The 11,425-nt window shown below is 52.2% G+C and overlaps 1 protein-coding gene across 3 annotated transcripts; it reads right to left on the bottom strand.

Annotated features, from left to right (window-relative positions):
* Nucleotides 1–935: 935 nt before the first annotated feature.
* On the bottom strand, nt 936–11,237 carry SSRP1 (structure specific recognition protein 1). 3 transcript variants are annotated; one of them, XM_021685440.1, is made up of 17 exons: nt 11,220–11,237; nt 10,281–10,416; nt 9,180–9,365; nt 8,350–8,455; nt 7,872–8,062; nt 7,537–7,767; nt 7,300–7,403; nt 7,087–7,215; nt 6,593–6,814; nt 5,789–5,861; nt 5,239–5,377; nt 5,056–5,101; nt 3,251–3,380; nt 2,654–2,824; nt 2,398–2,486; nt 1,674–1,860; nt 936–1,422 (listed from the first exon to the last, which is right to left on the bottom strand). In XM_021685440.1, the coding sequence occupies exons 2-17, from the start codon at nt 10,332–10,334 to the stop codon at nt 1,351–1,353; spliced, it is 2,130 nt and encodes a 709-aa protein (XP_021541115.1). In that variant the 5' UTR covers nt 10,335–10,416; nt 11,220–11,237; the 3' UTR covers nt 936–1,350. The 3 variants fall into 3 exon arrangements, with proteins under 3 accessions (XP_021541115.1, XP_021541114.1, XP_021541116.1); XM_021685439.1 differs by lacking the exon at nt 11,220–11,237 and adding an exon at nt 10,903–11,026; XM_021685441.2 differs by lacking the exon at nt 11,220–11,237 and adding an exon at nt 10,903–10,998 and having other exon boundaries at nt 10,281–10,380.
* Nucleotides 11,238–11,425: the final 188 nt, after the last annotated feature.

Raw genomic sequence — 11,425 nt, 5'->3', positions numbered from 1 at the left:
GAATATCCATGAGCCGGTGGAAACCGGGAGTGGGAAGCCCGGGCAGAACACGCCGAGTCGTATGCAAATAGGCGCAGCCCCGGTACTCAATTATTTATAAGTCTTGCAAATAAGGGGCCTGTCCCAGGCTCGGACCCCCGCGAAACTGACGCAACTCGGAGGCTAGGAACGTTCAGGCAAGATGGCCACCGAGACGACTGCCTAGAGAGGCTGCCTGAGGACGGCCCACTCGGGCCCGGCGGCCGGCACTGATTGCAGCACCATAGAATCACGGCGAGAAAGAAGGTCACCGTTGGCGGACTGGAGAGGCTTCCTGTGGGAAACACCTGAGAACGCACGCAACGTGGCCGCTCCACGTGTATCAATTCAGATGTGGATCCACCGTGAGGACGACTGGAAGCTCTGGTTTCCTAGCTGGTCCTCACTTATCTGCTCTTATGTCTCCTTCCCAGACGTAAATTCCTCCCAATCCCCCAAAACAAAAGCTTCATCCATACTCCACACCTTTCCTGCGCCCCTACCCACCCCCCACACCACTCGTCGTCCACATCTCTCCAGGCTCGGGTTTCCGTTGCCCCGCGCCGCGAGGAGGCTGGTCAATCCTGATTCCATTATCTAAACGCGTGGAAGACCCTTGACTCATAGGTGATTAAGGACTGAGCCAGAAGATGCCTCCCCTCAGCTTGGCTAATGGAGTGGAATTGTGAGAGTGACTTCCTAATCAGATCAGCTCTCATTTCTAGACTCTCAGGTGGCCCATCCCGGCAGAAGACTGTGAAAACCAATGCTTGTCCAACCGGGAACAGAACAGGATGTACCTGGAGGCTTGCTTCCCGGCTGGCCGGCAGGGCCCTGACCAGTCACAACAGTATGGTAAACACCACCCCCCAAAAATGGGTACAATACAACAGGGCTAGAGAGAAGGCATTAGGACATGGTTTTCAAAGTCAGTTCCCTTTATTAAATGTTGATTTTTCACAGACCAGAAATACAAAATAAAAGTAGAACTAGGCCCCCGTTAGGAGCTATAGGCCTCGACCTCACATGACCCCTGCTGCGGCAACCGTGAACAGAAGCCACAGCCCTAAGGTCGGGAGAGCAGGCCCAGGATTCCACCCTGCACTGCCCCGCCCCACCCAACCTCTCCCCAAACGATAAAGAGCCATCCTTGGGAAGCAGAGGGAGACGCCTCCCCTGCTGCCTCAGTGCAGTGCATTCCACCAGGAGAGCTTGTCAAGATGGCACAAAACCCAGGGACTACATTTCATATGAGAAAGTGGTACCAAAACATGGGTGGGGAGACCGCAGGTGTGACAGGGCAAGCCCAAGGAGAGAGAATTTTCCTCCTCTCTACTCATCAGATCCTGATGCCGAGTCTTCTGAGCTGCGGGGAGTACTGGCCAGCTCCTCTTCTTCAGAGTCCTGAAAATCAAAGGTCTCTTGAGAGGAAAGGTTTAGAGTCCTGGCTGCCCTCCCACAAGCTACTTTTCAGTGGTGAAGGACCCCTAATTCCATACCCACCCCCCCTCCAAATGTAGCACTGGCCTTCAGAACCTCTGATCTGCACCCTTCCATTCCACCTCATTACTCTTACAGACCTACCTACCACAACCGGACCCTAGACATTCACCCCTCCGCCTCAGGTGCCCCTCACCCCCAAACCCTTGCCGCACCTCACTCCGCCTTCTCTTCTTTTTGCTCTTGTTCTCTCCGGAAGAGCTCTCATCACTGGACACAAACTCTTTGCTCTTGAAGCTTTCACTTAGCTGCCTTGATGAGGACTTGGATGATGAGCCCCTCGAGGGTGTTGATTTCTTTTCCATCTTCACCTTTACTTTCTTCTTCTTCTTTGACTTGTCCCTACAGCAGCAAGAGGGAACAGGGCCTGGGCCTTCAGGTTCACCCATCAAAACCAATCCACCCCTAACTTTAACAGGGCTTTTCTCACTCCCGCCCACACTGCCCATCTCACTATAAATGCAAACAGCCAGCCAGGTGAGCCCCAGGTGCCCCAAGGGAAAGCCTCCTAAGTAAATAACCAGAAGAATCAGGGGCCATAGCTTGAAGCAGTCTCACATACAGAACTTGTTTGACATCTCTTGCTTTATTTATCTCTAAAAATTCGTGTGAATTATGTTCTGTCATAATTTTTTGTTAATTCCTTCACACCTTCAAATAAAACTAAATCTCTAGGAAAGGGCCCCATTTATCCAGTGACCCCAGGAATTCCCTAGCACATTACCCATACTTGGGCAATTGCCTACCCAGACTTAAAAAGCATTGCTCTACTGCAGTCAGAGCATATCTTTTATCTTTAACACCCCAATTCTCAATCTAGACCCACAAAAATAGATGCCGAAAAAGCACTTACTGGGCCATTTTTTTCCCAACACTCACCTCTTAGAAGACTCACCCCGGCCCCCTTCATATTCTTTCATGGCTTTTTCATATTCCCTCCTGGCATCCTCAGCCTTCCGATCCCACTCCTGTCTCACACACACACACACACACACACAAAAAAAAAAAGAGAGAGAAGAATGAGGCCTCTTCCCTGATGCAGGCAAAATCTGTACAGAAAAGGTGCACTGATGACCCATCCCTGCCCCCGCTATCAGTGACTAAGTCGCCACCCCTCATCTCTGCTGCCATTCACCTCTTTCTTCTCTTTGGACATTCCCTTCCAGATCTCGCCTGCCTTCTTGGAAAGATCCGTGATACTGATGCCGGGATGGTCTGACTTGATCTTCTCTCGGCTGGCATTGAGCCACAGCATGTAGGCAGACATCGGCCTCTTGGGGGCATTGGGGTCTTTGCCCTTCTTCACCTACATAAAAACCCAAATGCCTTCCAGCCATCTAGTTCTCATAGACCCCCAACTTCTCCAAAACAAATTATTTAGATCACGTGCTCGGGGGGAAAAAAATGAGAGGACTAAATAGGCATAGAGCTAGACTGAGAGCTCCCAAGGCCAGGAACCCTGTCTTCCTCCCCCTGCACCCACCACCTCACTCATTAGGGACCCCTTGCCTCAGGCTCCTGGGATAGAAGCTGGTCTCCTAATTCAGATCTCCCAGAAGCTAATTAGCCCAAAGGCCAGAGAGAAAAAATTTCCAAGAAGATACTCCTCAAGGCCATATTCACTGGCTACAAAAAGCAGCCCCTGAAGGACCACCTGACAGGCCCTACTGGTGGTGGACAGGAGAAGGTTAAGGGAATGGCTCCCCAACATTCTCCCATTCTGAGTGTGCACCTCCACAGGCTTCTTGCGGCTTTTGCGGTCCTTAGCCACCTTGGCCTTTTTAAGCTGCTTCCGTTTCTTTTCATCCCGGTCACTGTCACCCTCATTACTAGAGGAGCTGGCTGAGGCGTTGCTGTCAAACCTGCCAAGGAGAGGGGGGCTTAGACCCGGGAAGGAGAGCACCCCACGGCCTCAGGACAGGAGGGAAACAAGTCTAAAGCTACCTGCCCAAAAAGGGGGGAGGTGGGGCCACAGGACAGTCTCCTGCCCACCAGTCCCCACCCTGCTTCCTCCTCGCAGCTGAAGTGGCTTCAGCGGTCCCCTCCCCACACCCGGCCCTTTCTGAACACCCAGCCGTGGCATCAGTCAACCAATGAAACACAAAATAACGAGTGGGCTTCAGCTGCTGTCTTTGCTCATGGCCTGACCCACGTCCTACTCCATCCCCATACTCTTGGGGACAGACACTTGGTCTTATCTTGCCCAGAATACTCCATCCCCATACTCTTGGGGACAGACACTTCCCGGAACACGCCCCAAGCACTCTTCACCACTTCCTTTGAGTTAGTTGTCTTAATCCACCCTAGAATCTTTTATGATAAAGAGACAATTACTACAGAAAAGGGAACATTTTTTAAAGATAAATAAATATAACAAAATAAAATCTAGGGGCACCTGACCGGCAGTTGGAAGAGCATGCGGCTCTTGACCTCAGGGTTGAGTTCAAGCCTCACGTTGGGTAGAGAGATTACTTTAAAAATACATATATAAAAGGGGAAACTGACGTCTGTCCAAGTACGTCCATAACCATATAATTAAGTTCTATCCGATACACATGGAACTCCTCAGAAGACAGACACTACACCCGTGTGGTGCCGATTTTCAAGGGATTTCTGCAATCATCTGCTCACTGACCTTCATAAGTACGTGGCCAGCAGAACTAGCAGACTCTTATATACATATGCTATGTGTATACACACATACGTACATCTACGTATCTCTCTCTATATAATCTATTTGGGGTTGGGGGGGAGGTTGGGTTTTTTGGCTGCCCAACATTCATTTCCAATTTTTCTGGATAAAGAAATAAATTCTTCCTAATTTTCTGTGGGAACCACCTTGCCCCCATTCAGGAAGGGCTCGCTCCACCCCCAGGCTTTAAGGGTGGGTACATGCCTGCTTCTAGCACATCAGCACACATCCTGGTACCTCAGGAAGGGGCAGTGACCATGCTGTTCACTACTGCCCTGAGAGAAGAGGCACTTCTGGGTGTTAAACCAATTGGATTAAGCCTGCCCAGAGCTTCTGAGGGTCATGTGACACTGCATGGGCCAAACCTATCTAAAAATAAGAAAATCAGAAAAAATAAAACAGATTCCCCACAAATTTTTGAGCATCTGGATCCAGGTACCTGAAGCCAGTTATATCCCTGGACTCTCCATTACGTGAACTTATGAAACTCCCTTTTATGCTAAAATCAGTTTGAGTCACAGTACAGCACGGGGGGACCACCATGAGGTTCTAGGTGAGGATACAGAGATTCAACAACTCACCCCAAAAATCCCAGCAAGGAAGTGGGCAGGCGTTGGTTCTTATTCCTATTATCTCCTCACTGGTTTTTTTGGCTTTACCCTGTGCCTTGCCCTTGCAGAGCCCTCGACAATTTCCAAAGCACTTCCGTGCAATACCTCGGTGGAGGTCACTTTGCCACCCTGGGTCAGTAGCTAATGTGAAGACATGAGAAATGTCCAGGTACGTTCTGGTCCCTTAAGTTTATAGGCCTCCACCTCCCCCCTGGGAGTGGAACCAAAACTCACTCCTCTGCCACGTCTTCCTCCTCTTCACCTGGGTTGAATGACTCATCTGAAAAAGAGCACGATGCATCAGCTTTGCCCCAAATGGAGATCCTGCCCTCTTCCCCAGACGCCCGGCTCTGGCCCCAGGCAAGAGCCTAAGAGCCTGAGTGCCCTCATGCCCCGGCGCTGCTGAGGCTAGCCCACCGGTTTCTTCTCCTGAGTCATCGCTGCTGTCATTGGCATTCTCTTCCCGGATCTTGCCCTCCTCCTTCATCCGCTCCAAGTAAGCATCGTGCTGGTCCTCATCAGAGTCGGCGTATTCATCGTAGCTTGGGTTCATGCCCTAGCCAGGGAAGAGAGGTGAGTGAGGGCCAACTCACTCTGGTGCCAGAACCCTGCACACTCAAAAGCACGCCCCCCATGCCTGTGAGTAAGATCAGCTCCCAGAAGACCCTGGGGCTGGACTGTCCACACACAGCGACGTGCAGGGCCTGTGCCCGAGGACCTCCTGCCAACCGGGTTAGTCCAAGCCCCTCCCTCTCCCAGCCCCACTGGGGGCTCCTGAGGCAGCCGAGACTGATCTAAGGTCATGCTGAGGAAACCTGCACCGGGAAGGGGGGAGGGTCACACGCACCTCTTTTTTCTACAAGGGTAAGAAAAAAAGAGAGAGTGAAAAAGAAGGCAGAAGAATCCCTGCTCCCTCCACACCCCCAACAGATCAGAAGAGGGTCATCCTTCCCTCCCACACAGGTACCTCTTTTAGTCCTCGGTTTTTGATGTTGAGTTTTTTGGCATTGACAAAATCAAACAGCTTCCCATACTCCTCCCTGTGAGGTGAGATGCACCAGGTTACTAGACAGGTGAGGCCCATGCCCAGAGTGGGCTGCACGCTGTTCTGACACCCACAGGCCGGGACAGGCTGTGGGGTCTAGAGCTACTGACCACATTACCCAAGCTAACAGCTCGGAGAGCCCCAAAGGACGGTGGTAAGGAAGAGTCAGACACTAGTCGCGAAAGGAACCTGCAGAGTCTCAAGCGTCTGGGAAAGAAAAGGTGGGGATGGTGTGTACCTATTCACCAGACATGCCCAAAACAGGAGGAAAACGTCAGAGAAAGGGACATTTTCACCTTTGTGCTAGTCTGAAATTCGTACTTCACAGGACTGCCATGAGGATGAAGCGGGAAGATGTTTGGAAGACGTTTAGCCCACAGTGAGCACTCTAAATAAACATTAGCTGCTGTTTTCTCAGGCACAGAGCTCATTCCAGGAAAGGGAGAGATAGTATTTCCATCATGGGGGGAGTGGAGAAGGGCTAGTACTGAACACATAATATGGGAAACAATTTAAGTACAAAAAGAAAGCCAGGGAGAGGCTTTCAAAGGCTGAGCACTCCAAGAAGGACCAAATCCCAGGGAAGCAAAAGAAAAATTCTGCTCAAGGCTTGAAAAGTTGGGGAAGAGTCACAGGCCCAGAGAGGGCCCCATGCCATGCCAGGCTTCCCGGTAGAGGCTCGGTCCAGACCAGGATGCCCAGGAAGTGACTGGCAGAAGCTCTCACCTCTCAATGCTACTGAAGGTGTACTGGGTGCCCTGCTTGGTCTCAATTTCAAAGTCAAAGGAACGAGTGGTGGTGGTACCACGAGCAAAGTTGACAAAGGAGATCTCATCAAAGCGGATGTGCACAGGTGGCTTGTGGACATAGATGAAGCCCCGCTCCAGGGGGTAGAGCAGTCCTGAGCTCGCCTTGTAGGAGCAGGTGATGCACTGGGCCCCTGAGTGCCTGTGGAGGAGGCCGGGAGCCTAGTCAGTGCCTCCCTCAGGGGCAGGTGGCACAGAGCCGAAGGCACATCTCTCAGCAGCGACACACATGTGCTCAGGCCCTCGAGTGAGTAAACCCCACTACGCTGCTCTAATGGAGACAACTGACACCCATCATGCTCTGACCCAACCAGACCTCTAGGAGACTGCGTTCCCAGCCCAGGAGGGATTTACCAAGAAGACACAGCACAGTGCCCCCCCAGTCAGGCCAGGACCCCAGGCCAGCACTCTCACCCTTGGAAGTTGCCTGGCACTGTGATCTTGCGGTTGACCAGCGCTTTCATGACCCGGCTGACCATCTCGTACAGGGATCCCGACATGTTCTTAGTGAGTCGCCCCTCAAAGCGCTTCTCCACCTCTTCCCTACAGAGAGAGGAAGGCGAGGTCACAAGCATTGCTGCCTTCTAATGGCACAGTGAAAGGACAGGAGTTCAGGGACACACTCACTCATTCATGTTGAGAGTCAAGGAGATATCCTCATCCTTGGAGAAGAGGAGGATCAGGAAGTGGTAACGCGTTTGGCCCTGCTTGATGGGGGGATCTAGACTGATCTGGTAAGGAAGAGCCGACAAGGTTTCACACCAATCAGTGTTCCACAAGAACTGCTCATTAACTAAACACCAGCAAGACCGATCTACTGGGCAAAAACCAGGACAAGATCCAGCCCCCATGGTTTCTGCTTACCACAAAGAACATCTGGCGCTGGTCTTTGTGGGGCAGCAAAAAGAGACGCAGCACCGTGGTATAGGGGATCTTGTAGTCGAAGGTCTTGCCGTGAAGGTGCAGAAAGGTGGGGTAGATCCGAATGTCGTAACGGCCTCGGGGAGTCAGACACTGCAGCTCCCGGAAGATGCAGATGGCGTCTCCGGTGGCCTGGATCACATCCGCCTTAGACAGCACATTCTGGGCAAAGGCCTGCAAAGTACACACTGGTAGTCAGGCAGCGGGGATCAGGCTCCCAGGCCGGCCAGGGCCTGCTCAGCACCATCTGCTCTCCAGGCGACCAGGGGAGGCCTCACCTCAACTGGGTCCACGCCATCCTCCTGAGTGGGAGGCACATAGAAGCGCACCTCCATGAGGGACACCTCTGCGTCATCGTTCTGGTGGAATTCCAGTGTCACCTCATTCTTGCCGGTGGTACACTGGGACACATTGCTGAGGGGTATCTCAAAGACCGGCTGGTCGCCAATGTCGAAGGAAAGCAGCTGCCCTGCGGGGAAAGGGCTTATCAACCACAAGCTCCTCCCCTCAAGTCTGCATAAACGACGTTCCCACCAGACTGTCAATCCCAAGGACAGGGCACTGGGCTATTTGGTCACACTGTACCCGCAAGACCAGGCACAGTGCCTCATACACTACTGGTCCTCAATAAATTTATGATGAATTACAAACTGACAGGAAATCAGAAACTGTAGCAGAAAAAGAGCAAAACAAGGTAAAGGCTGAAACCCTTCATCCTACCTTCTCCTCCAAACCTCAGTCTTCCCTAGGACTCACCACCAAACTTCACTGTTCCCCAGTTCCAACCCTTCACACAGAGGTCCTTCTCCATGAGCTCAAGGCGATAGTGAGTTTTGAAGAAATCCGAGAGTTTCTCAAACTCCTGTGGGCAGAGCGGAGAGAGCGGTCCCTGTAAACCCTGGTGGCCTTAACACAAACATTCTGGGATTCTGAGAAACTGCCCCCATCTACCTTCTATCAGAAACCCAGAAGCTGTTGCCGGGGACTGGGTCTCAGAGTAGGAGAGGAGTAAAGTATGGAAATGACATTCCTGATCATGGGCCTCACAATGCTCTCTGACTTCGGATAGCAGTGCTTTGATGAAAGTGAAATTAAAATGCAATAAAGTCTTTAACTCAGTTCAAAACAGAAAAACAAACCTCAAACTAAAGCACTAAGACTCTGAATCTGGATAAAGGCAATGAGCAGAAACCACCAAAAAAATCACTATGGTAGGGGCGCCTGGGTGGCTCAGTTGGCTAAGCGACTGTCTTCGGCTCAGGTCATGATCTTGGAGTCCCAGGATCAAGTCCCACATCGGGCTCCCTGCTCAGCAGGGAGTCTGCTTCTCCCTCTGACCCTCCCCTCCTCATGCTCTCTCTCTATCTTATTCTCTCTCAAATAAATAAATAAAATCTTAAAAAAAAAAAAATCACTATGGTAGAAAATCTGGAGTCAAAGCACAAGACACCCAAAGCTGAACACTGCTTAATGGCCGCAATGGCCCTGCTCTGAGAAGCCAAAACTAGCAATTACATGGTTATCAAAGGAGCCCCAACTCTTTCTAGAAGATTAAAAATAAACAAGGTGGCCACAAGACACCTCACCGATTCTCGGAAGCCGTCATACTTGTAGACATGGCCATTCTTTGTAAGCAATTTAAGTCCATGGCCCAGGGCAACACGGCGCCAGATGCCTTCCGTCAACTCCCCAGCCTGGATGTTGTCCACTTTGCCCGTCTTACTATTCTTGAAGATGATACCCTGGCGGCTCAACCTCAGCCGACCATCATTCTGTTGGGAAAACAGGCCCAAACGCAAGGGTACAATACACACTGTGTACGGGGAACAGACAATCCCACCCAAAACCTGGGCTGGCCAGACACAGATGCTGGACCAACAGCTGCAGGGGTGAGGGTCAGAAAAAAGAGACAAGTAACCAGGAAATCTGGATCCTAAAACCAAACCCTGGCATCCAAATCCCCTGCAGGGCCTTAGTCTGCACTGGGATGGAGCAGCATGAACGGTCCCTTTCAAACTGTGACCCTAGAACTCCTATACAGACGCTTTTTGAATTACAATGGCTCAACTTAGAATTTTTCAACTTTATGATGGTGTGAAAATGATACGCATTGAACAGAAACCACAATTTGAATTTTGAATATGTTTTCCCAAGCTAGCAACAGGTGGTACAATCATCTCATGATGCTGGGCAGTGGCAGCTCCCAGCCAGCCACACTATCACCAGAGTTGATCACCAGGGTCAACAACCAATATGCATACAACCATTCTCTACCCGTTCTGTTTCACTTTCAGGACACAATTTAATAAATTACACGAGGTGTTCAAACTTTATTATAGAGTAGACTTTGTGTTTGATGGTTTTGCCCAACTGTACACCAATGAAAACATTCTGAACCTGTTTAAGGCTAAGCTAACCTACGATGCTCATCAGGTTAGATGTATTAAATGCATTTTCAACTTAAACAATATTTTCAATTCACAATGAGTTTCTGGCGATGTAACCCCATTGGAAGGGGAGGAAGATCTGTATGCATTGCCTTTTGTTGGGGAAACACCAACTACACATTATCCTCGGGCTCCTTTTCTAAAACAGCAACGTCATCAAAGTAAGCTCTTACTGATGGACAAAAAGTCTACTCCTCCTTCCCTCTCTCGGCCTATACTAAAAGCCCAGGTCCTTCTTACCATGGAGCCTTTCACCTCCTGATAGACGTCGTTGAACTCCAGTGTTTCCGCCATACTGATCTGCCCCTGTTGGCCTCAACTGGGAGCTGGGCCCCAACTCCTGGGTGGGTGTGCAGACACTCAGCAGGTTAGGAATCTGAATTCAAGAGGGAGCTAGACAAACATCAAAGGCAACACCTCACTCGGCCCATGGATGGAGCCAGGTGGCAACCCCTGGCTGAGCCTGGGAAGTCTCAGAATCTCCTCTGCCTGGGAACCTACAGCAGGCCCTGCAGACCTCAAGGAGTCAGGCCCAGCCGGGGCTGGACGACCCGGCCTGGAGTAGCGCTTACAGCCGCTACCCCGCTCGGGGCGCTCCACCGGGCGCCATGGCAACGAGCAGCAGAACCCCGGGACCTGCCCGGGGCCTGCACCTCAGCCGCGCCCCGACCTAGCTCCCAGTGCAAGGTTTCCCTCCCAGCGCTCCCACCGCGCCACGGCCCTGGACCCGTGGCTCCCCCGCCCCCTAAAATGGATTCGCCCGCTGCCCGTGGATTCGAACGCGGAACGGTCCATCTTGAGCGTCCCGCGGGGGGAAGCAGGGCCCGCACCCTCCCAGGGCACGGGGCCGGCGACCACCCACCTCCTCAAGCTGCAGCCTCGCGACGGCCCAGGTGCGGGCGGTGGGCGCGCTGGGGGACGCGGGAGGGGGGGGCGGGGACAAGGGGGAAGGGGGGGGACGCTGGGGAAGCTTTTCCCGCGTGCGCGGCCCCGCGTCCCGCCACCGGAAGCCGTGCATGGACCATAGAGAGTGTGCGCTGGCTAGAGAGACGCGAGCCCGGCCCGCCTACGAGGCGGCCTCCTAGAGCGTCAACCACTCTGGAGGACCTGCGGGAAGGGGAGCTGCGATTCAAGTCGCACCGCAGAAGGGAGGGTGTAGGGCTCCTTTAAAAATTACACCTCTTCAGTGGAGGACTAGGTTCTGGAGAGAAATTCTGTAGTTTTCTCTTGTCAGACTTCCCGCAGACGCGTGTGTGTGTCTTTCCGTCCGTCCTGCACAGGAGTGGCTTCTGTGAGGAGTAGAAAGGAGCCTGTGAGGCAAGAGACAAACATTTCGAGCTGCGGAGGGAAATGACCCGCCCGCACCCGGGGTGTCGGCGTCACGG

Source organism: Neomonachus schauinslandi, chromosome 11, assembly GCF_002201575.2.
Source record: "Neomonachus schauinslandi chromosome 11, ASM220157v2, whole genome shotgun sequence".
In the NCBI taxonomy this organism is placed as follows: domain Eukaryota; kingdom Metazoa; phylum Chordata; class Mammalia; order Carnivora; family Phocidae; genus Neomonachus; species Neomonachus schauinslandi.
The sequence above is the reverse complement of the archived record's forward strand: the minus strand, read 5'-3'. Positions and strand labels throughout refer to the sequence as shown.